This window comes from Homalodisca vitripennis, chromosome 1 (genome assembly GCF_021130785.1).
Source record: "Homalodisca vitripennis isolate AUS2020 chromosome 1, UT_GWSS_2.1, whole genome shotgun sequence".
NCBI classification, from domain to species: domain Eukaryota; kingdom Metazoa; phylum Arthropoda; class Insecta; order Hemiptera; family Cicadellidae; genus Homalodisca; species Homalodisca vitripennis.
Genome location: NC_060207.1, coordinates 98,594,069 through 98,621,272, shown reverse-complemented (window position 1 = coordinate 98,621,272; position 27,204 = coordinate 98,594,069). Strand labels below are relative to the sequence as shown.

Below are 27,204 nucleotides of genomic sequence, written 5' to 3'. Positions count from 1 at the left end.
CGTTGATGTAAAATTGAACTATAGTATTTAAAACATAAAACATAATGTTTTTTTCAGGAATCCGACATGAATAGATGATGAAACAGAGCTCTGCTCCTCTTCTGCCCCAGAGCAAGTCTTGACAGTCTCGTAGTCACTTCTCGCCCAGCATGGGCAGTGCTTCATCCAAGTTCAAGAAGTACCTTCATAATGGCGATGAATTTGCTGCTATGCAGGTAGTTACAATGGAACCTGAAAAAATAAAGAATATTACTGTTAATAATTTAAATAGCAATAGCATACATTTGTTATGTTTTGTTGTGATCAAATGTAGTAAATTTTATCTCACTGAGATCCTAGTAAAGACAAATCATGTTCTTTTTTAATCACTCTTCCCTCAGGTTCATATCAACCTATGTAGGTAAGCATTTCAGCAATGATTCAAAGTTTTACTTTTTTAGGGAGATCTTCGTACAACAATGACATTTCAATTAATTATACTAAAGCAGTTAAGTGAAAACAGTCCAAACCCATTGCAGATTTTATTGACCTCCCCAGAATTTACCTAACTTTGAAATCTCGGGTAGAGAGCCACAGCCTTATCCCTAGGTAGCTGACAAGGAGATGGTTGTTAGTAAAAAGGTTTATTTAACTTTCACTTGTATTGTATGTTTGGATTTGGGTTAATTGATAAGTATTGCTAAAATTGAGCGTGAAAATTATTCCATTTCATTCACTCACTAAACATTGTATTTCATATTCCATTCTACCAGGGAATTCTGGCGGGTCCATCCCATGTATTGACCATGCATGGAAGGACAAACAGATGTATCTAGTCGTACTACTGTAAATTTTAATAAAACAACTCTTTTCCAAATTATTTATTTTTTGGACGAGGCCTTTCAAAAACAAATAAATTTATTTGAGGAGTTGCCTGATGATGAAACCTTTGGTTTCGTTCTCGTCCAAAAAATAAATCATTTGGAAATATATTGTTAACATTTAGTACTATTAAAAAAAAAAACTCCAATTGCTCCAACAGTCTTCAAGTTTTCTAGCTTTAAGAATGTTTTTTCTAACTTTCAATCACCCAAAATGGATATCTCCACAAAAAATCAATATTAATTTCCTTCATAATTGGGAAAGATGATAGTATAGCGTATAAGTTTAATATTCACTAACCAAACTCTAATAAACTTCCAGGTTTTTCAAAGTTCTCCAGAACTACGTAAGAACCTTGACCCCAACCTTAGCTATGGGGACAGTCACCACCACAACACTGCCCTGCATTATGCAGCCCGACACGGCATGAAGCACTTGCTCAGGTCAGCACTTGCAAGCTAAGAGGAACCTTTAACTGAGTTTACTTTTTTGGCAAAATTGTTAATACATATCAAGATGAAAAATGATTTAGTATTTGACACATCATAGTTCATGGAGTGTTGATTTGATTTAGAGGACCTCAAATCATGTGCATTTGTTAATATGATAAACATTAACTAATGTCAAATTCTGACCTAATGAATAATGAAAAGATATTTATAAGATTAAAACTTTATGATGTATAACAAACAAGTATTCAATTTCTTACAACATCATGGTATTATTGATTTTAAAGTTATGAGATAGTATACTGTACATAGTAAACTATAGAATATAGATAAGGTATCATGGGTGTATCTACCTAGAAAAAGGCACCTCTTACCAAAATTGCGCACACCAGAAGTTACACCCGTACCCCCCTTTGAAAAATGGGAGAACTATTTTATCATTCAAAAATTCCAAAAAAGTATTTTAATAAGTATGGTGAAGGTTGAACATTGATATCTCAACCGTTTGGAATATATCCAGACATATCAGGACTTAACTTACACACATCATGATATTATTGATTTTAAAATTATGAGATAGTATACTGTACATAGTAAACTATAGAATATAGGTTAGGTATCATGGGTATATCTACTTAGAAAAAGACACCTCTTACCAAAAATATATATACCAGAAACTTAGATACTACGTAAAGATATAAGTTGGGCACCTCAAAGTCTTACTAAAAGATAACATTTATACGTTGTGTTGAAATGCGCAGGACATTTGCATTATCCCAACAGATTATTATTTTCTTGCGTTATTTGCCCATAAATTTTACTATAAATGGTGTAGAGCTGTTTTCTTAGTATTATTGTGTTTCTATTGAACATACCTTTAAAAAGACATGTCACATGGTAGGGGTTGCAATTTGAAAATTTAAAGTTACCCCTGTATCCCCCTTTGAAAAGGGGGCGGAATTATTTTATCATTTAAAAATCCATAAAAGTATTTTAATAAAATGGTGAAGATTATACATCGATATTTCAATCCATTTGGAATATATCCAGAAGTATCAGGACTTAACTGAACAGCTCTACGCCATTTATAGTTATTGGCAAATAACACAAAAAAATAATAATCTGTTGGGATAATGCCAATGTCTTGCGCATTTCAACATAATTTGTGCGTGGTATCTTTTAGTAAGACTTTGAGGTGCCCAGCATATCCCTTTATGTAGTACTAATGTTTCTGGTGTGCATAGTTTTATTTCTTTAGTTCTTGCATGGTTTGGTTTTAGTGTCTTTTTCTAGGTGGCATTTCAATTTAAGGGGTTATTTGCACATAACTTTTGCTAGGATCGTCGTAGTGATGTTTTATTTATGTCATTGTATTTCTATTAAATATACCATTAAAACAATATTTGTGAAAAGGGGTAGATTTTTTTATTATTAAAAAATCTAAAACAGTATTTTAACAAGTATGGTAAAGGCTGTACACCAATATCTCAATCCATTTCGAATATATCCAGACATATCAGAATTACACCCTGAGATTTAAGGGGTTATTTGCCCATAACTTTTGCTAGTAACGTTGAAGAGATGTTTTATTCATGTCATTGTATTTCTATTAAATATACCATTAAAATGATATGTCACAAGATAGGGATTGCAATTTGAAAATTTAAAGTTACCCCCTCCCCCAGTACTCGTCTTGAAAGGGGTGAAATTTTTGTTATCATTCAAAATATCAAAAAATGTGTTTTAATAAGTGTAGGTATAAGTATAGGTGAAAGTTGTACATCAATATCTCAATCCGTTTGGAATATATCCAGGTGTATCAGGACTTAATTTACACCCTGTATGTCACTGTTATGTAACAATTCCAAAATATTTTCGGGTTTCAGAAGAAACATATGTACTAATCAGCTTCTAAATAACAACAAGGCAGATAGCAAAATATTTTCTTTTGCTATAAATCTGTTATTTTAACCCAACAAGTGGTGGCCATTGGAAATACGATGCTCAATCATCAACACAAACAGCAACTTAGCAGTTTAATAAGATTATTTTTTAATAAAAGTATTGATGCCATTACACAATGGGTATAACAATCTTTTGATTAGTATATTAAGTTCTGTATTTTCTGGTATTTAGTATATCTTTAATAGTAAGGTATTCTTTACATTTTTGTTAAATAATGTTTTTTATTTAATGAAATTGTGTAGAAAATGTAAGAATTTAACTTAAATACATAATACTGAAAATATAACTATTCCATTGTTGTGTGTTACTAGAGTCATGATAAATTTTTTAACACATTCATGATGGTATGACCTACCGGTGGGCTACAGGCTATTTTTACGGATTTTCAGTGTTCAGTGGTGGTTCACGCTGTTCATTATAAATGCCGGTAGGTACTGCAAAAAAGATTTTTCAATACTCTTTGAATATTAACCAGCTGGATTTCAGACATTATAAATATGTTCACGGACACTATTAATCACTCCACAACATTAAAACAATATTTTATGGGTATTAAACAACCAAGTTGCATTGTCATTTTAAAATGTACAATACTTTCGGCCATTGCAAACATGTTTAAATGCTCCATTCTGAGTTTTATTAATATAAAAATTAAAATGTACAGGGTGATTACCGAGAAACGCATGTTTTTCAAATAATGAATACTCAGGCAATTCAAAGCAAAAAATGTATTTATAAGTGGAAAAACAGTGTACATAATATGCAATTTCAGAATAAAATTACTTACAATTTAGCGTTTAAAAATTACATCTCTAAGGTGGCCACCTTCTGCTTGGATACAGTGTTGAAGGCGTTCTTTAAAACTTGCTATGGATTTTGCTAACATATCTCTAGGAATGGCGTTGATTTCCTGGCGAATACCTTCTTTAAGTTCCTCTATTGTTCGTGGCTTGTTTATGTAAACTCTAGATTTCAAAAATCCCCACAGAAAGAAATCTGGAATTGTAAGATCCGGTGAGCGAGATGGCCAAGTGACATCACCAAAACGTGAGATCACTCTTGTAGGGAATGTTCGCCGAAGGAATTCCATACTAATGCGAGCCGTATGGGCTGTTGCCCCATCTTGTTGGAACCAAACATTACGTATGTTTTATCGGTGTACGTATGTCTGGCGCAGTTCTGGCAAGAGATATTCTTCAAACATTTCCAGGTACCGTTGTGCATTCACTGTCACTGCCCTGCCATCGTTGTCTTAAAAAAAAAATAAGGACCAATGATCGCCTTTCACTAACCGCACACCACACAGTCACACGTAAGCTATGACTAGGTCTCTCAGCTACGTTGTGAGGATTTTCTGCATACCAAAATCGTAAATTCTGTTTATTGACTGCTCCGTCCAAGTGGAAATGCGCTTCATCACTCATAAGGATAACTGCTTCGTCATTTTCTTCCAAAATTTCACTCATTGTGTTACAAAAATGTACACGTTGTCTCTTATCTGCTTGACTCAATTGATGACATACTGCCAGCTTGAAACGATGAAATTTAGGAAGTGTGACCAAAATCTTCCTCACTGTGGATGGGCAAAGTCCGAGAGAAGATGCCCGCTTCCGAATTGAGCGTCTAGGACTCTGAAGTGTTGCAAGGCGCACTCTTTCAAACTGTCTCAGGGGTACTAATTGTTGTTGCCGGTCCAGGAGGTTTCTTCTTAAGCAAAGATCCAGTTGTGTTAATATTATGTATCCAACGCAATATCGTGTTACGATCAGGGATAGCTCCATGCCGTGTAATGTTAAAATGTGCACGAAAGTCTCGCTGAGTCTGAGTGACTGATTCACCATTTGCGTAAAACAGTCGCATGACAAACGTACAATGCTCAAGGTTCCACATCTTGGCTATAATTGAAATTGCACGCTCCCCCCTCCACAGCGCAACAACTTCCGGCCGTCGCCAACCGATATTCTTTGTATACTACGCAAGTCAAAAACATGCGTTTCCCGGTAATCACCCAGTATAAAATAAACTTAATAATTTATGCATTTTCTGAAACTATATACATTTTTGACGAATTAAATTAGTATGTTTTGGAGTTTGTATAACATGTATATTATAAAGACATAGTTACCCTCCAAAATAAAAAAAGGTCAACCAACAATTAAAAAAAAAATATATATATTCTTTCATTCATAGTAAATAATTTTTCAAAAATTTAGATGTTTATGAAAATAATGATAAGTACCCTTGTAAAACCAGGAAAATTAGCCCACCAATAGAGGTTATCCCATTGCCACTTATGTTATGGTCCTAAACTTTATAGTTTACTGCACATCATACATTTATTATTTGTTATCAGAACATTTCTCAATGATCTCGGGGGCAATCCTAACAAAAAGAATGGGTGTAATGAGACTGTGCTGCATGCTGCGTGTACACTGGGAGCACACAAGACATTTTCTGCGCAAGAGAGGAGAGCTGCTTGTGTCACACTGCTGCTGCAATGGCGAGGCGTTGAACTGAACTCTGGTGACCAAAGGGAGAAAGTAGATCTCACAGCACAAGATAACGTAAGATTCAAGTAATCCCTATAGATGTTAAGCTCGTTTTAATTAGTACTAATGGTTTAGCAATTATGCTTGTTTGAAATCATGAAGGCTTACCTAACAAAGGACATTATAGTTTCCAGCAGTTTTGAAATTATCCATGGAATATTGTTTGGAAAGTGTATACAAAATTGTATCATATGACAATAAAACCTCCTCTGTTCTTTTATAAAAAATATATATTTTTATGTGCATTGGAAAACTTTCTTGTATCTAAATTTCCTTAAATCAGATATTGGAATTTATCCATAAACTGCTAGTGAATGTATTATTGAACATACAAAATTATATATATATATATATATATATATTGTACATGCATTATAAAACTTTTAGAACAAATATTCCAAAAATATTATGAGCAGTTGACTTAATGTTATGTATGTCATAGCTGTGAATTTACGTCCCATTAATAAGTCACAGTACATAATATAAACAATACACATTTATATTATGCTGATAAGTCACGTAGCAATGCTTTTTAACAGACACCTGAATCTTGTGAGATTTAAAACTTGGTAAAAATTTACAATCTAAATAAGTTTTTCTTAGCGTGTAAGATTTACAATATTTTTAAAATTTAATAATATTAAATATACTAAACATTATTATTATATATTAAAATATATGAAACATATATAAAAGTATTTTAAATCTGACCAATTTTAACAATGAAACACATGTTTATTTTCTAATTAACCTTTAACTAGTATCCCCAAAATTTATGAAAGAGCTGCCACTCTGTAGGAATTGTCACATCAATAAAAAATACTTCTTGCATCATTTTGAAAGTTATGTATCCAACTGAACACAAGTGCGATCTATTGGAAAATCATAGATACACTGTTATGTAGTTTCCATTATGCGTAATGTACACAGTGGCATATTTTCAGAATATTTCACTATAGCTTGTCATCTGTTTCAGAACAGTAATAGTAAAAAACTAATTTGATTCTATTCGCACCAAATGTCAAATTAATAACACTCTTAACTTGCTGTCATATGATGCTATACTTATATTGAAAACCATCAGTATTCTTGTAGTTATGAATGTTTTAGGAAGATGATGTTCAATACCTAATGTTTATTTTATTCTTGGTAATAATTCTCTTTTTTATGTTTTTTTACATTCATTTCCATCAAAGGAGTGGCATTTCAAACTCACTGTATTGTGTTTGAAAACAAAAGGAAATGTTACATACTTATTGTTTTGATTCTATTGTGCTGTAACAATAAATAATATTCTTCTGGACAAAGGAAGTAATGGTTAAACTATTATTTAACACATTCGAGTCTACGCTCGAGCCAGACTCGAGCGCCATTGTTTAAACCCCCGGCCGGCGCTCGAGCGTGACTCGAGCACAGCTTTGCCGATTGATATACGGAGTTGCTCGAGTGATATTCGAGTACCGTCTGCTGCAATAGAAAGCCAGCGTTAATGGTTAGTTCAGAACAATTCCGCTAGGCGCTACTACGTCATACCCGCTTGAGGCTTTTGTTTATCCACTGACGTGGCCTGGCGCGTCGTCAGTCTGTCTACGACAACAATAATTTTTTTAGCATTTGAAATTTTTTTGGCAATTAAAATAATTATTTGTAAATATGTATATAGTAAATGTCTTTAAAAAAATTGAAATTACTTGTTTTATTTATTTAAAAGTTAGTTTTCAAGTAACACAAGACATGCGGGAGTTTTTATTTTTGTTCAAAAAATGTAAGTTTTGAAATTTTTTTTAAAATTAATTACATTTTATAGGAATACAGTTTTACCTATCATTTTAAAGAGGAAAGATAGAACTTTCAAGAAAATATAATATCTTATACATAATATTTAACAGTTTTCTCAGAATAAAATGTGAAAACCAATTAATTTATGCAGACCGGGTTATAAAAGCAGCAAATAGCGGGCCAGACTCCAATGTGTTAAAATATCCACTTCACAACAAAGATCTCTCATAAACCAATCTCCCTATTCTTTAGTTGAATGCAATAACACTACTCTTTTCGTGTGCCTTAATTATATTACCACAAAACATATTTACATTTACATTTTATTGTTTCTTCTGCTTTGTTCTCTTGCTTTGTACTAATAATATTATCCAATCACAGGTCTACTATATGAGGTATATTATATGTGTCTGGGCATAGATCAAGTAGCTGGACAGAACACTGTTGACCAACAAAATACTTATTACTGACCCCATCCAACATGCAAAGAGACATGCACATAGCGAGGAATGGGAGTTAATATGTTTAATATATCAAAATTATAACAAAATTGTTCTTCAGAGTGTTTAGGGAAATCGGGGGTGAACCCTGAGATTTTATAATAATTATTCAACCTTAAAAAGTTTTATAAAATTGGGAATAAGTCAAGAATTGGACACATTTCCCTAGTGAAGATATTTAAGGTCAGTAACTCTTTTCTAGTTAAAACAAAACAGTGTTTTTGCCAGACTGTTTATGTTTCTCATGGCCTTAACTTTCATGTTTTAAAAAATCTTACAGCGAAACACTTGTGTCAAAAATAGTAATAGCACCACGTAAAAAACAGTGTGGAATTGTTTAACAAGGTAAGATGCAAACATATTATCGTGACCATAATTTTGTTTATCGGAACTGTTTAGCTAAATAATGGCAACACAAAAAATGTGGAGTTACAACTTTCAACAGTGTTGTAATGAATGTTATAGTTAGATTTGAACATGTGGGGAAATAATTTAAACCTTGTAAAATAAAATTGGCTTGGGATTAACTTTAACTTTCTTCTGGTATTTTACAGTCACAGCTTGTATTGATTAAGAATTGTTACATCTTCTTTCTTCCAAGTACACGTTTAGCTTTCAGAATTACAGTGCAATATCTTATTAATCACTTACCATTATTTACTATAGTAATCACCATTCTCAAATAGTTATTACAAATTTATTTTTATTTAACAACTTCTCTACCACACCCTATAAATTACTTAACCCAATACAATAATCACTTTTAATATGTGTGCAACCCTCAATGAAAATATCCTATCAATAATTTAGTTCATTAATTCAATCAATCACATGAATGATCAAAATCCTAATAATTTGTCTTTTCATTTATCAACCACTCATGTACATCTAATTTCGTCTGCTCTGAAAAATACTTATATTCCAATGGTAATTAAATTTCAATCTAATTAATGTTACCTAATTAAAAGTTATTTTGCTTTTCTAACACCAGTCATAGTGCTAGAGTCCAGAAGAAACAAGTGATATGGTTAACAAGTGCCATTACATTGCTGGGACAGTTAAGAAATAAGTGTTTTCTGTAATTCCATGAAGATCATAATTCTCCTCTTACTTCCAGCAACAGCAGCAAGGATATATTTTTGTTAAGTACTTTGATAAGTATTATCCCAGTAAATTTTCCTTGTTGTAGTTTATTTGAAAACATCTCAACTTTTTCATTTAATGAGATTTGCCCCAGAAGTTTTTAAATATCACTTGCCATCTTCAAGACATTCCTATGACAAGAATATTTATGTTTGGTGAGAAAGATTTTCCATTACCACTGTCATTTTGGACTTAAAAATCTTGAACACTGAAAATAGTGTGACAAAAGTTTTATGAATTTTAATCTCCAGAACTTTTTCCAAAATCAGACCTTTTCAATCTGCAATAACTTAGACCCTAATTTGAATTAACATCAGATATGTTTAAAGATATTTTACTACTACTTTTGAATTGATTTTCCATATTTTGGATAAAGCTTATTTGTGCATTCTAGTTGTAGACTTTGGCTATCACTCCATATTTTGTTGTCATCCTTACAGTCAATTACCCCCTTAGTCTCATTGCTCTTTTAAAATTTTATAAATGTAATTTTTTATACATTTCCTGTCATCATCATCATCATCGTCAGACGTTTCCGTTCTCACCGGGTCGTCGTACACAGCCTCCTCCACTTTAAGTCTATCCTTCCAGGTCTCCTCTTCATCCACCTGTATTTTCTGTAGTCCCCTTCTCTCTATGTCCTTTCCACACTTGGTCCTCCCATCTTCCTCTCGTCGGTCTTCCTCTTGGTCTTCTTCCTCCTTCCTCCTTCTCCAGTGCTATTCTAGGCATTCTATTATCTCCCATCCTCTCTCACATGCCCCATCCACTGTATTCTTCTTCCTTCCATTGTCTCTTGCAGTGAAACTACCTTCAATCTTTCTCTGGTTATTTCATTCCTTATTCTATCTCTTCTTGTAGTCTTCTCTATCCCTCTTAAAAATCTCATTTCTGCAGCTTGCAATCTGCTTAAATCATTTTTAGTCCACGTCCACGTCTCTGCTCCATATAATAAAATTGGTTGGAAATAAGATTTATACATCAATACTTTTGATTCTTTCCCCAATGTTCCAACTCCACACAATCTTCTTCACCATATTGAAAAACTTTCCACTCTTCGCATATTCTGTTTCCTATCTCTTCTCTTATTGTGCCCCTATCTGTTATGATACTTCCTAAATAACAGAATTCCTTCACCTTTTTTCAAGTCTTTTTTCCTTCAACTAACACGTCTATGTTTATTTCCATCCCTTCTCTCTACTTTCATTACTTTACATTTTTGTATGTTTCATCTCTAAACCATATTTCTTCGCCACTTTTTGCCCATTTTGTTTAACTCTCGTTCTAACTCTTCTTCCCTATTTTCCCCATATCATTAATGTCATCCGCATATGCTATTGTCTTAAGTTCTTCTGCTCCTCTGTTTCCTTGTACTTCTAGAATAATTTCATCCATTATAATATTGAAAAGGAAAGGTGACAATATGCTTCCCTGCCTTACTCCTCTCTCTGTTTTAAAAGTATCTGTATATTTTTCTTCAATTCTTACCCTGTTTTTACATATGCTGTACAGGTTCTTTATTCTTTCTACTATTCCCTCACGCAAACCTCTCTTTCTCATACTCTCCCATATCCTTTCTCTCAGTACCTTATCATATGCCTTCTGTAGGTCTATAAACGCTACCATTGTAATCTTTTCCGTATTCCCACCTCTTTTCTAACACTTGTCTCATCACAAAAATAGCATCCACCGTTGACCTACCTTTCCTAAAACCACATTGCTCCTCTCTTCCTGTTTCTTCCAGTACTGGTCTAATTTTCTGCAACAGTATTTTTTCATAAATTTTTTGTGTATGGGCACAACAAAGTTATTCCCCTGTAATTCTCGCATTTTTTGAGCTTATTGCCTTTCTTAAAAATCGGCACTATTAATTCCCATTTTCCAGTCTTCTGGTATCTTCTTTTCCTTCCAAATCACTCTCATCACTCTGTACAACCATTGAATTCCCAATGGGCCCGCCGCCTTTATCATCTCAGCCGTCAGCTCGTCTATTCCCCGCAGATTTCCCCCTCTTTCATCTCTTTAAACCGCTTTTTCCAATTCGCACATACTAAAATCCTCTTCATCTTCTGTCTCCTCTGTCATATCTCTTCTTTCCTCTTCATTTTCTGTTCCTTCCAGTAGTTCCTTAAAATACTCTTTCCACGTCTTCAAAACCTCTTTCTCCTCCCATTTGATTTCCCCTGAAACATCCACCACCTTAGTCAACATTTCTTTAGGTTTCGTCTTGTTCCTTATCACCCCATAAAAAATCTTCTTATTTCCTTTGAAGTTTGATTTCAGTTTTTCTTCAAAATCCTTCCATGTCCTCTTCTTTGTCTCCTTCATCATCTTTGCTGATGCCCTTGCAAGTCTCTTCCATTTATCCCTCTTTTCGTTTGACCTATCCTTAAACCATTCTCTCGCCAAGCTCTATTTTTGTTTTTAACTGCTTCAGCAATTCTTTCATTCCACCAAGGGGTCTCTTTATCCCTTCTTTTACCTGAAGTTCGTCCACATGTTTCTTCTGCAGCTTTGACTATAGCATTCTTGAAATTTGTCCATTCCTCCTCTCCTGTTTTGACCTCCCCCCTTGGTATCGTTCCTCTAATGTTATTTACAAACTCCTCCTCTAACTTTCGTATCTTTTAACTTCCATGTCTTGATTCTTGTTAGTCTTTTGCATGTATCCTTTCCAAACCTCATTCTTTGAAAATCAGCTACCACCATCCTGTGATCTCCTCCCATACTTTCACTGGGTATAACTTTTACATCTGCCATGTATGGCTGCAGGCATTTCCTCACTAATATATAATCTAAACTTGGCTGTTCACCATTCCAATTGTATCTTGTGTATTTGTGGCTATCACATCCCTTTTCTTGTTCCAGGTGTTCCCTATCACTATATCATATCCTTAAACAAAAATCCAGTAAAATTTTCTCCTTCTAAATTCCTTGTTCCTACTCCATAACATCCCATTACCTCTTCATATCCTTGTCTAAACTTACCCACTTGTGCGTTAAAATCCCCAATTATTATCTGTTCTCTCTTCTTTTTACTTGTCTTTCCAGATCCTCTTCAAACTCTCTCTTCTCATCGTCCGTGCATCCCGTTTGTGGTGCGTATACCTGTATTATGTCCATTATCTCCCCCTCCATTCTGACCGTAACCTTAATAATTCTTTCACTTACCACATCCACTTTCATCACTCTGCTTGTCATCTTTTTGTCCATGACTATAGCTACTCCATTTCTTCTTCCAATTTCTCCTCCAGACCACCAAATCCTGTATCCCTGTCCCACTTCTCTACTTCCACTACCTTTCCACTTTGTTTCACTGATTCCCTATTATGTTTATTCTTCTTCTCTTCATCATCTCTACTACCTCTTCTAACTTGTTCCTAAGCGTCACAACATTTATTGTACCAAATCTTAAACCTTAAAACAATTGCCCGGGTCGTTGCCCGTAAATTTCCATCCTTTCCGAGGCTGTTCTTATTTTTTGAAAGCAAGTTTTATCCACTACCGGCTTGCTAGACCTGACGTAGCTTCACCAGAGCCCCGTTAGCCGTCTCTTTGAGCCGTTGCCCGTCCCTCACGACGAGGACGAGGGGGGGATTACATTTCCTGTAATCCCCAATTATTGTAAATTCAAACTGTTTACATCCCATACTTTGTACATTTAATTTAATAACTTAGATCTCTGATTCATATTTTACCAGAATCAAATAAGTGTTTATATTGAGCCAATAATTATAATGTAATGTAATTAAATTTAAATATCTCAATTAAACTAAAACCTGTCAACAGTATGAGTGATGTTGATATTGTTACAGAATGGCAACACTGCACTTCACCACGCAGCGGCGGCTGGTCTGCAACGTTGCGTGGAGTTGCTCCTAGCGCACGGTTCACCATTATTTGCTGAGAACAATGAAAAACTGACACCATGTGACCTGGCCATGCGTGAGGAACACCATAACATTGCGCGGTTACTGGAATCTCGTATGGTTTTTGTAAGTTGATCAATTCTCTAAATATTAAAATAATTATATTTTGTCATAGATTTAAATAAAATATCATTTAAGAAAACAAGTAAAATACATTTTGAGCAAATCATTCAGTAATAAAAATTGAGTAATTTGTCCACTGGAATGGCTGGAAGAGTGCATTAGACTAATAAAAGTTACATTACAATAGGATATTAACAGGTGTGTGAAATCACAAATTCAAATTCAATACAAATCCTCCTAGTTTAAATATATCAGCTTGATACAATGACTGTAGAAACAAAATGAGTATTTTAATGTCAACAAACTTTGTTTAAAGAAATAAATATTGATAAATCCAGTTAGTTATAAAATTTTGATAACATAAATTATAAAAAGTGAAAAACTTAGGTTAGTAGTCTAGAACTAAACCTGAGAACTGACTGAAGACAAAGCAAAAATTTATTATTTGGATTGTTATGCTTCCCCATCATTTTGTAATCTCGATTGAATGTAGGCTACAATCAAAAAAGCATGCCGTCCTCCATAAACTAACATATAAAGTCAAACCCTCTAACTGAGGGATCATAAGTTTTAATACCAAAGAGAATAAATACAACACGTTTGTGTTAGTTAGTTAAAAATACAGTGCACTTTGAAGCCGGCATACACTAAAGCTAAGAATATAATAAAAAGAGGCAACTAAAACAAGTAAGTATAATGAGTGAAGAGTTGAGATAAGTGAAAATATCTGGCAAGTAGCAAAAAGTTTACAAATGTTGGAATATTTAGTATTGTAGGCTGGTCACAGCTAAGAGTGTGTGTATTTCAGGCGGATAGCAGTGATACCATCAATGAGGCCCAGCTTTATGGCCCAGGAGAGGAGGTGTACAGTGGGTTGCGGACTCAGGATCTGCAGGAGGCCAAGGACCAACTTCTGGTAGAAACGTCAGATATGCTCAACATCCCGCTCTTCACTGCCGAAGCTCTCCTCAGGGATAACGGTGAGGATTCAGGAGGAAAAGTCAGTTGTTGAAAGGCTTAACATGTTCCTGTCATAAATTATTGTTTACCAAATTTTGAGATGTATTTGAAGGATTACATATAGAAAAGTATCTAGAAACGTCTTAGTTACCATATTTTTAGAATTTTAGTTAACATTATACATTAGTCACAATTTGTGTTATTTCTTGTGTTTAATTGATTTGAAAGAAATATGCTTTGCAAGTGAAGAGAGAAAAGATATAAATATTAAAATAAAACTCAAAATAGTAATTAGTAGTGGAACAGTCTGACAGTACTTCTCTGATAATTATAACTTGTATTTAAATCTGGTTTGAGAAAAGAAAGATTCCTTTTCACTCTTCTTCCAAACATTAGGTGGTATGATGAAGTGCAAATCGCATGTGGAGATTGTCTATAGGTATTCAACATTAAACTTACCTTGGTTTGATTTGAGATTTTTCAGTTTAAGTCTCTCAAATACATATTAAGTCATTGTAAGAGTTGTTCTTTTGTATCTTATTGTACAATGATGTCAAAGAAGCATTCTAAACCATGCAGTGCTTTATTCATACAGATGGTGTAACTTTTACCCCAAACAGAATGTTTGCATATGTGCACTCTTTTTGTTCATTTCTATCCATTTCATTTGTTTATTTCTTGCATCATTTATGTACAGAGTACAGAATACTTCCCCCCATTCGTTTTGGAAAAGATATCAATACATGGTATTGGATAATGTTCATCTTTGTTTATAATGTAATCTTGTTTAGGGTTACCTAATAATCAGCACAGATTCTCACTGATCCCTATGGTTTTACAACAGGGACAATAGGAGTACCCCAGTCTGACGAATCTACCTTTGTAATGATTTCTAACTTTTCTGATCTTTCCAATTCGTTTTTTATCTTTGTTCTCAGTGCAAAAGGAACTAATTTAGGTTTGAAAAATATTGTATGTGCACTCTCGCTTAATGTAAAATGTCCTGGTTCATTCGGTACTCTACCTATACTTGGTTCGAAAATGACACTGTAATCTGAAAGTAACTTGCTTAGTTCTGGGGGTTGGTCACAGTTTGTGACTTCACTCAAGGCGTTGATGTCAGCTAGTTCCAACTGTATTTCCCTTATCCAGTCTCTACCAAAAATGGAGTCCACATCTTGGTATACCACATACAATTTGCCAATAAAGTTTTTATCCTTAAAATTGATGTTATAACAAACTTTACGATGAACCCTCATGTGGCTCTATAATCAACAACTGCTGAAGAAGATAGAAGAAGAAGTATTATAGAAAAGTAGCGAGCATAACATAAAGTTTTATGCTTAAAAAGTCCAGTTTTATCAGGAAATGAACAAGGATGATCCTGACAGAAGACTACAATTTTTTGAACCGATGATGGTGGAGATCTGTTTTAGTAATGAAGGAGCATTTTGTTTACTTAGAGTTGTCAACTATCATTATTAGTCTAACATTTTATATACTTAATGTAAAAATAGAACACTTATGATGTGAATGTAACATATTTATGGTTAATTGTATTCTGTGCAAATTACAAAATCAAAACAAAACAACATGTGTTTATAATAGCAACAAACATCTATATATATAAAAGAAAGTCGTGTTAGTTACACTATTTATAAGTCAAGAACGGCTGATCCGATTTGGCTAAAAATTGGTAGGGAGGTAGCTAAGAACTGGGAGAAAACACATAGGATACTTTTTTATCCCGTTCCCGATTCAGGATTCCGCCCCACTGGTCTCTATAAGTTACGGAAATACCCGTAAGAAATGCATTACAGCAAACATATGTTATTAAGTGAAAGGGGCCTGTTCAAATTGAATCAGCTGTTCTTTGTAAACATATATAATGCAACAAAAGAAATATATGTTTATATCATTTAATTACTATTTTTAAATTTCTTTACACATATAGTTTGAAAGCATAGAGTAAAAAAAAAACTGTATCTTGAAAAAAAAAAAACAATTGCCTGAATTCCAAAATGTAAACAAACAACTGTAAATTTGATTGACACTGTGACAGCTGCCTGTGTCATTTTTCTGGGTTACTCAGTCAAACAAAATGAAATCATGGCTACTGGCGTATAGATTGTCCTTTCAGTTTTACTTAATAATCAGTCAATCATGAAGTGATTTTTTTTTACCTTTGCAATAATCTGTTGGTTTTTAAAAAAGACAAACAACTTATTACTTCGATTGCTTTTGGTTCGGATAACTTTGTTTTGCACGAAATTAAAACGATTTGCGAGGTGTTTGTGAACATTGAGAGGATTATTTATAAAGATGCCGCGACCCAGATGATCATATCTGTCTCAACAAAGCCGTAATGCAAGAAGGCTTCGTAACGTTGGTGAACAATTCTACTGAAGAAGAACGTGAAATCGGACGACAAGAGCGTCATGTTGGTATGGCCCGACAACATATCAAAGAACTCAGCAATGGCAAAAGTTTTAGTAGCGTCAAAAATCATTATCTGGGACGAATGCACAATGGCCCATAAACGTGCATTGGAAGCACTTGATAGAACATTGAAAGATCTGCGCAATGACACAAGATGTTTTGGAGGCGCATTCATTTTACTGTCTGGTGATTTCCGCCAAAACACTGCCAGTTATTCCTAGATCGACTGCTGCTGATGAAATAAACGCTTGCCTAAAATCATCAAATTTGTGGCGTTATGTAAAGAAAACTACAGTTGACTGCAAACATGAGAGTTGAATTATTAAACGATCCATCTGCTCAAAATTTTTCTAATCAGTTGTTTAACTATTGGTAATGGTTGTGTTCCTGTAGACCAAGAAAGTGGATTGATTTCATTTCCATCCAATTGTTGCACCTATTATCTCACAAAAGATGAAACTAATCAGCAAAGTATTCTCAAATATCAATACTAATCACAAACATAACAATTGGTTGAGTGAGCGAGCAATTCTTGGCAGCTAACAACAAGGATGTGGATGACTTGAACTTTTTAATTCAGAGTCAAATTGATGGTACTCTGCAAACATTCAAATCTATTGATTGCACAACAAATGAAGATGAGGCCACTAACTATCCAACTGAATTTTTAAACTCTTTTGATGTGCCCGGCTTACCATCCCATAACTTACTTTTGAAGGTTGGTGCAGTAGTCATAATGCTTCGCAATCTAAATCAACCAAAAATTATACAATGGAACGAGTTTGATTGTAAAAAAAATTGATGATAAAAATGTGATTTACGCGACGATTCTTAAAGGAAAAATGTAAAGGTGAGAAAGTTCTTATTCCAAGGATTCCTACCGATATGCCTTTTGAATTTAAACGAACTCAGTTTCCGATTCGTCTTGCATTTGCCATGACGATCAATAAATCACAAGGCCAATCTTTGAGCGTTTGTGGACTAAATTTAGAAAATCCATGTTTCTTCTCATGGACAACTATATGTGGCATGTTCACGTGTCGGCAAACCATCTGCTTTATTCATTCTTGCACCTAATAACAAGACAAAAAATGTTGTATATCACAAGGTACTCGACTGAAGAAAGAGAATCAATATTAATAAATTAATGTATTTGTGGCTTTGCTGCTTATTGAGATTTAAATTATTTTAGATAACTTACGAATTGTGTTTTTTTTTTATTTTGTTTTTCTATTTACATTTCAGATTAGTTGTGAAGGAAAAAAAAATCACATAGGACCTAATTTGATTTATTTTTTACTTTTGTCTTTTATTCTGCACATTTCAAGCACCAATGTGGATGCTGTGGACCCTTTAAGAGGCGGTACGAAGTTCGCCGGGTCAGCTAGTTTAAAATATATGATAGTAACATAACGTCAATCCACATTGGATAGTAGAACCACATTCACAACATAAACAGAACATAAATGCACAGGCTGAATCTATAGGATATTCAGAAGTTGGACTGTTGTTCATAGATTGGAATTTAAATTGGCAGAAGTATTTGGAAATTTTAGAACAAAATATTGTTCCTCTAATAAATTGTATTGCTAAAAATTGATATAATCTAGTATTTTAACAAGGTAGTACACCACGTTTTGCATATGCTGTTTTGCTTCTGTTATTAAAATTGTACAAGATACTTTACATTTTTTATTACAATTCCAACACCACTTTTTCAACTAAAACCGTCAACACATAAGCAAGCATAACCACTTTGAAATTATGCTTGCACAAACCGGAAGCTAAAAACATGTCAAAACAGATGATGCCTCTTAATGGATAGCAATGTTTGTGTTTCTGGCTTGAGCAAACATACCTATTAAAGAGGTCATGCCTGTTTACATGATTTGTTGAAATTGTACTAAAAATTTAAAAATAGTATCTTGTAAATTTTTTTAGCTATACTGGTTTTTTTGTTATATGAAGAAAGATTTTCAATGGGCACCATTTTTTTAATATTAAAGCATATCACACAATTATTTTTTTTAGTTTTCCTCCTATTTATCAATACCTACATGCAAAGTTTGGTCTCTATAGCTCTACTAGCTCTAGAGATATTAATTTTTTTATAAAAAATAGAAAATGGCAGCTCGCGGTTAAACAAAACCTTTTTTCAGTCTATGCTTATATGACATTTTTTGTTTATATATATATATATATATATATATATAAACAAAAAATACATATATATACATATAAACATATATACATATACATATATATATATATATATGTTTATGTATATATATCAAACAGATAATATATATTCATATTTGTCTTTATGTCAAATCTTCCTACAGAATGGTCACGGGAATCACTTTTGGAGAAGTGGATGAAGGACCCTGTGCAGTGTTGCCAACTGGCTGGTGTGCAGCCTCCGACATCAGCGTGGCAACATTGCGGGGGTGAGGCCACTAGACTGACTCTTACCGAGACGCAGCAGGACTCCGTCGATGACAAAAATAAGAGTGATCAGCCTGAGGAAATTGTCGTAAGTCAACCAGTTACAGTCAGAACAATACATATTTTTTTAGAGATATCTTGTAACCGTTCAATAACTTCTCTTAGAGTTTCAACATTGTTTATTTATAAGTCTGTACTCAATATACTTGTTTTGTGATGTAACTGTGTAATGTATAGTCCCCAATAAATGGTCCATATTTAAAAACACAGTTCTAAGTAATAACTAAAAATAATACAAAATATCTAAGTTAAGAGGATTGAAAAGATTATTATGAGTGTGTTACAGTGTGATATCTGCCTGGTGGCTGTGTCGGTATGGGATGTTCCGGCTGCCCTTTCGTGCCTCCACCGCTTCTGTTCTGCTTGCTGGGAGCGTTACCTTACTGTCAGAATACAGGTAAGTACCAACTATTTGGATTGTAGGAATAATTTGAGTTAACAGGTTTGAGAGTAGCTTTTAGTCAGAAAGGATTAAAACAACTGATATGAGATAGATTCACCTATATGAAGTTCTGAAAAAGCCACATTTAGTAATTACACCTTATTATCTGCTTTCTCATCTTCTTTAAGACAAATGTTAGTAATTGTGAAATATCAGTCTTTATTGAACTTATTGCATATCACTTTACCATAGCTCTAATAGGTTAGTCATGCTGAACCCTATCAGTATTATCTTAACATTTTATTAACAACATTAACACATTCACAGATAGCAACCCGTAAACATGTCTTCTAGTGTCAAAGTCATGGGCAGGGGACATGTAGATGTGTCCCTACTTGCACTCTTGCTTACCTACAATTAGTAGCTTAACAACCTGAAAAAGTGCAGCAGTTAGAATATTAAACTGAGAATCTATTATCTAAATTGTGAAAAACACTGTATACAACGGCTTGCCTTGACTAACAGGAGGGTGATGCCCACCACATATTGTGTCCTGCTGCTATGTGTCACATCCTGGTGCCTCCTGAGCTCATAGAGAAGCTTGTCAGTCCAGACGTCGCTCGCAGATATTTGCAGTTTGACATCAAGGTGGGTTCTCTCTACTACGAGAACAAATCACTAACATTATTAAGTACTCAGCAGAGCCTTCTTAAAAACATGATGCCTGTCTGTATGTCCACTCGTGTAATAACTCTTGAAAGATCCTCTAGACTTGGTTCATAGGTTCTCTTGGTTCAAGGAATATCTTGATCGATTTTGGGACCAAAAGGTCAAAATTAAAGTTACTACAACAAATTCAACATTTTTATGTTGGTCATATGAGTAACCAAGATGAAAATGGGAAAATCTAAGAATAAATAAATTTGTAAACAAATTGAGTACCTACAAAACTAGATAAAATTTTCTAATATGAGTTAACACACTGATAATGTTACTATGTTGCATTGGTTTATTAACATTGTAGTCATTATATACATCTATCTATACATATAAAAGGCACAGCCCTCACTCATCACCAATACTCCAACTTTCCAATATCCCAGTAAGTTGAAATTTGGTATATGTATGGCTCATTACTTCAGTATAAAAACTAAAGCATTTTCGTAAAGATAAAACATCCATAGTTAAATGAGACTGCAACTCCTAGAAAAATTCTATTTTGTGTTACATGCGTATTGTATGCTCTCTTTAAATGAAGTTGCAACCTCTAGAAGAACTACTATTTAGTTTTCTAACTTCCTTATGTCATAGAAAGATGACATTTTACACATCTTCCTTATAACTTAAATATAAAAGCAAAAGCACTATCATGCAGATCAACCATCCATGGGGATTAAAATGGAGTCGCAAAAATCTATATTTTTGTTTTAAAACTTCTTGCTGTCCTGGAAAGATGGAATTTGACAAACATGTTCATTATGCACTAAATAGACTATCAGCAACAGAAATACCTTACACCGGAAGTAGATTAGAATAACTGAAGGTGTTCAGTTGTTATCTGTCTGCCGATGAGTGAGGAGCTCTTATCTTTAGTCTCCCACGCTTATCTAACTACGGGCCATAACCTGTCCAGTGTAGTAAAGATATGCTTTGCCAGTGAATATTTTATAAGTTGTATAAATTTATTTTGTTACTCCATCGTAAAGATCTATTTTATTATTTGTGTGTATTTTTTCACGAATACTATGTCCAAGTGTGGAAAGTGCAGTGTAGAGTTACGTATCGGCGACGTCACACTGAAGTGCGTGGACTGTAATGTTACGTTTCACCCGGCTTTGCACACGCGTGGGTTGCCGGTACAAAATCTTACAAAAACTAAAATAAAATTTTGGAAATGTGACACATGCAAGAGTGAATCAGCCTCCGTACAAAGCAATGAAGATGTGGGAGAAGATAGAAAATCCATTCTTGAGGCCCTAAATGTAATGAAAACGGAAATTATTTTCCAACGTCGATACCAAAATGGGACGTATTGAACAAACTGTTAACAAGCTGTGTGATGAAATAAAAGAACTTAATGTCAAAGTTAACAACTTGGAAGAAGAACAGTGCAAGTTGAAGGCAAGATGCGACGGGGTTGGAGCATGAACGGGGACCCGACTGAGCGGAGAGGTACGAGACCTGCGGCTTCGGAGTTTTGGATGCGGATCAATATTCTCGGAGAACCAATATCGAAATACAGGGTTTACCTCTTACACCAGCTGAAGACATATACGAAGTTTTAAATAAAATTTCCTCAAAACTCGGGAGTGCAATTTAAGAGGGAAGACATTTCTGTGGCGCATCGATTGAGACTGTATTCAAAAAAGCAGGTCCACCTCCAATTATAATACAGTTTATTTCTCGAAGTGTAAGAGACGAATGGTTCGCTGGCTTCAAGGAAGAACAACCTACAGTCAACAGATATTGCAGCTGCGTTACCGCCAAGCAGAATCTACATTAATGAACACTTAACGGCTGAGAACAAAGCGCTACTGGGAAAGGCCAGGAGACTTTTACGTGAAAGGGAGCTGTATTTAGCTGGTTACGTCAACGGAAAAGTTCTGGTGAAGCGCCGAGAAGGTGATAACGCTAGGAGAGTGACAACCCTTGATGATCTCGACACCTTCATTACAGAATCTCGTTAATTCTGAAGATCATTATTTTATTTTCGTAAGTAATGTACTTGTATTTTGATTTGTTAAAGTAAAGTAATGTAGTTTTTATTTTCAAGTTCAGTACAAATATTTTTGTTATTTATAATTTACATACATAGGTAAAACAATGGTTTAATATGGTATAAAACAGCATTAGTTAAGTTTTTCTTTGTTTTGCATGTAATAATAATGAAGAAAATCATTCTTTTGAGGATTATTGCCCTGAGCCCAACCAAGTTTTATGATCTATGTGTGAAATGTATGTAAGTTCACAGTTCACAAAACTCTTAATTCATTTTTAATATAAGTCACAATACATTGTCCCAATGCACCCTGCAAGGTGCGTGCGGGGAACCAAAGCTAAACAATTATATGTCCATTTACTATGACTTGCTGCATTTTCTTGCTATGGTATTTTTATTTATATAAATATGGCCTGCTTACACTGCAATCAATACATTTCTCTGTTTTATAGTTTTTAAATAATTACATTTGGTTACTCAAACAAAACAAAAAAAAAATATTATTTTTTACCTTAGTTTGCATTGTGCGCATTTGCATACGCATACATATGGCACTACAACAAATAACCATTATATAAAACTGTGAGAATGTACAACGATATAAACTGTGACAATGTATAACAATGTAATCTATGAGAATGTATAACAATATAAACTATGAAAATGTATAACAATATAAACATGAAAATGTATAACAAGATAATATAATTAACAATTAAATAATAACCAACAACTCATGTACACAACCAATAAATTAACACGCTTGTGTGTGTGTGTGTGTGTGTGTGTGTGTGTGTGTGTGTGTGTGTGTGTGCGTGTATGTGTGTGTGTGCGTGAGTGTTCAACAAAAAATTGTAAGGGGGCTAGTTTTAATTGATAAGTACATAATTTTTAATCATACATTAAAAATAAGAATGGTATAGTTTAGCGTATGACTATGCAAGTTAAATATAGGACTCTGTTATGCTTGTTTCATAAATTAAAGTTAGGAAAGCATATTGTAATTTGTTTTCTTTCAATTTTTTAAATTTAAGAATATAGTGAAATTTTCTTTCTAAGATAAAGGGTTTTATTATGTTGCTCATTTAATGTATATTGATGTAGAGTACTCTTAAGCTAAACTTGATTTTAGTTCGGAACACAGTTGTGTTTATATTAATTGTCATAAACACATATGTATATATCAGATTAGACATAATATTAAGATTAAATAATTTAGTTCAAGGTTTATTATTTTTATCATACACTAAAATAGTTATTGTATAATAATAGTGAGCTTAGCAGAAGACTATGCGCACAAAAATTTATCGATTTCAGTTCTTATTCTCATATTATAGTGTTTCATAATTGGGAGTATATGTTTTTTAGAAACTTTTTTGTATTGGTACTATGCCAACTTAGATCTTTTTTCATATTATAGTGGTATAACTTAAAACATAAAACATGACTATTAAATTAATTTAGTACTGTTCACTGGGCAGGTGGGATTCGTGGGCTATGGATCCGATAGAGGGCAGCGATAATGATCTAATTGAAATTAACTCATGCATACAAATCCCAGATTTTTTCACTTCTCAATAATTTTTTTAGTAGCAACAATGGTCACGACAAACTAAAAATATATCACTGTAATATTAGGAGTTATTCAAAAAAACATAGATGAATGATGATTTATTTAAGCCATTTGAACTTTAATCTGGATATATTAGTTATGACTGAGTGTTGGCTGGAGTGATGGGGTGGAGGGGGTGAGCATTGATGGCTTTGACATTTACTTTACAGATAAGCAACGGAACCGGAATGACGGGACAATACTTTATGTAAACAAGCGATTGACTGCCACTGGCCACGCAGATTACGTTGGGGGAGGTGTTTGGAATTAGTTTAGATTTTTATTTATTTAGGAGAACAGTTCAACATACTTGCACTTTACAGAACTTTTGATAGCAATTTACACTTATTTATAGATGAGTTAGAAAATTATTATTCGAGAACGTTTAGAAACAAAATGTGTGTATTGATAGGAGACATAAACATAGACTTGCTTAAGAACGAAGTGCTGACGGATAAATACATGAATTGTTTACTTGGAACGGGACTTGTGAAATGTGTAGACAAACCTACTAGAGTAACTGAAAACACTCAGTCTTGTCTCGATCACATTTTTGTACGATATAGAGATATGAGTAGAGTTAGAGCAGCTGTGGTCGAGACAAGCCTCACAGATCATTACAGCACTGTTTTGACAATAACCGGACCTACTGCCACTAACAAGACACAGACTGATACAGCTACGTATGTAGATACCGAATGTTACTTGCTGACCAACATGACACGCGCTTCACTGGGAACCCGTACTTGAGTCCTTGGAGGCCAATACTTGTTCCACACTATTTAACGATATAGTACAGAAATCAATCGAGAATGCCACAAAGTTAAGTAATAAAAAAATCTACTAGATCTAAGAAACTTAAGCCTTGGATATCTGCGGGATTGATTTGTTCAATAAGAGCGAGGGATAAGTTAAGTAAAAGATTAAAAAACAACCTTTTAATGTGTCATTAAAACATTATTACCACAACTATAGACAAACTCTAAGCACATCATTTAAAACACGCTAAGAGAGAATATTATCGTTCTAAAATTACTGAAAACAGAAAAGACCCTAAAATGTTTTGGGGAATAGTAAACGAATTGGCGGGTAGGGTGCAAACCAGGGATACATTTCCAATACGAAAGTTTCTGCCGACAAATTCAAACATTACTAACGATAAAATTACTCAAGTAGCAAATGATTTCAATAATTATTTTGCGTCTGTTGGGAAAACGTTAGCCGATACAATTAACCCGGTAGGGGACCCAGTGGTGAGCGATAGGGACTATAGACTGGATGCGACATTTACGTTACGTACGGTGACAGAACTGGACATAATACGGCACGTGACAAATTTACGTGGAGGCTCTGCCCCGGGTCATGATGGCGTTTCTGCACGGGTCCTCAAGGATAATTTAAGCACTTTTATGAAACCACTGCTATACTTGATCAATTTAAGTATAACCCAGGGAATATTCCCTGACAATTTTAAGTTGGCTAAAGTGTACCCTTTGCATAAGTCAAACAGCTTTACTGACAAAAACAACTTCCGTCCGATATCCCTCTTGAGTGTCTTTGCTAAGGTACTGGAGGAAGGTAGTTAAGGAACAGCTCGTACACTTTCTCCAGGTAAATAATGTACTTTCTCAGTGTCAGTATGGGTTTAGGGACGACAGGAGTATTTCGGATGCATTGTTTGATTTAAATAAAGAATTAAATAATGCAATCTCAGAAAACAAAAAATCAATGCTAATCTTTTTAGACCTCAAAAAAGCCTTTGACTCTGTTGATAGAAATAAGTTAATGAATAAATTAGAACAATTAGGTGTTAGGGGCATGGCCCTTACCTGGTTTCAAAGTTATTTTACCAATAGAAAACAATATGTCTCAATTTGTAATGTTAGTAGCGATGCAATTAATGTAGACTACGGTGTGTAGTTCAAGGGAGTACACTTGGGCCAATTCTGTTCTTATTTATATATAAATAATATTGCCAAGCTAAATTTAAACGGAAAAAAATAACATTATTTGCCGACGACACACTTATTTTTCTGAAAGGAAATACATGGGCGGATGTGAGACGAGAAGCATTAAGTGATTTAATGTTATTGAAAAAGTGGTTTGATCAGAATGTCCTTTCCCTAAATATAACTAAAACAAAAATTTATGCCAATTTCTTTGAATCCTCAGTCGGATTATTGTCTTAGGAAATCTGATCATACATAAATTGTGGAAATCACAGTAACAGTACCTGTATTTGCAAAGCAATCGAAAAAATAAACTCGTATAAATATCTTGGCGTTATTTTAGATTTCCGTTTGAAATGGTCAGATCATATTGAATATCTCAAACAAAAAGACCCGAAAGTATATCTTTGCCTTTAAGAACCTTAGGGATATTCTTGCTGTTCAAGAAATGAAAATGGTATATTATGCATACGTGCAATCTCTTTTTGCATTTGGGATAATTTCTTGGGGGGCAGCTTATAAATCAAATCTTGATCCTCTTTTTAACGGTTCAGAAATCAATTTTGAAAGTAGCTTTTAAAAAATGTCATAGGTTTTCAACATCCATTTTATTTCAAGAAACTAAAATGTTTACAATAAGACAACTTTTTATAAAATCTCTTTTAATACACATGTATAAAAATTTAGATGATTTATTTGTAAGAAAACTCAACACACCCATAACACACGTTATTCTAGATCAACAGGAATTCTACCATTGCAATTAACTAAATCTTATTCTAACACCAACTCATACTATCTTGCTCACGTGCTTTTTATAAATATGAGTAAACAGTTTCCAAATTTTAGTTTTTTCAGTGAAATTTCTACAATTATTTTTAAAAGGAAAGTTAACCAGTGGTTTTTATCATTGTCTATTGAGGAGGAGCCGAGGCAGTGCTGTCTACGAACTACGGACGGGACAGTTTGACATGTAAATAGCCACCACTCCTATCCCATCATCATTCATTATCAATAACCTATTATAATCTGCGGTGACCCTGCTTAATTACCATTGTTGCTAATATGTATATGTTTTAAAATTAATAATATTTAATGCTTTAAAACAGGTACAAAGCAAAATTTACGCGGTTTTTTTCCTTTTAATATATTCATTGCATATGCGCATGTGTATGTGCATGCATATGTATATATGTGTATATATGTATGTGTGTGTGTAATGTGTGTGTGTGGTGTGTAATGGGTGTATTATTTTGTACTATATTTATATTCATTTTTTTTTTATTAATCCAGTCCGTTATTTCTTCAGGCGTGAACAACTCGAGACTGCGCACAGGCATCATAGCCCATGCAGGCTCATTTCCCGAGGACAATGTTTTATACATGATGCTAATTTTATG

At 33.9% G+C, this 27,204-nt stretch overlaps 1 protein-coding gene across 4 annotated transcripts in view; it reads left to right on the top strand.

Annotated features, from left to right (window-relative positions):
* Window positions 1-27,204, top strand: part of LOC124367494 (ankyrin repeat and IBR domain-containing protein 1-like) — a 72,753-nt gene that overhangs the window by 11,033 nt on the left and 34,516 nt on the right. For all 4 annotated transcript variants that reach the window (XM_046824381.1, XM_046824353.1, XM_046824361.1 and 1 more), the window contains 8 exons: window positions 58-215; window positions 1,183-1,304; window positions 5,629-5,839; window positions 13,062-13,241; window positions 14,047-14,218; window positions 18,980-19,170; window positions 19,429-19,539; window positions 20,050-20,172. In XM_046824381.1, the coding sequence (XP_046680337.1) occupies window positions 150-215; window positions 1,183-1,304; window positions 5,629-5,839; window positions 13,062-13,241; window positions 14,047-14,218; window positions 18,980-19,170; window positions 19,429-19,539; window positions 20,050-20,172 (1,176 nt within the window). In that variant the 5' untranslated portion in view covers window positions 58-149. The remainder of the gene's footprint in view (window positions 1-57; window positions 216-1,182; window positions 1,305-5,628; window positions 5,840-13,061; window positions 13,242-14,046; window positions 14,219-18,979; window positions 19,171-19,428; window positions 19,540-20,049; window positions 20,173-27,204) is intronic.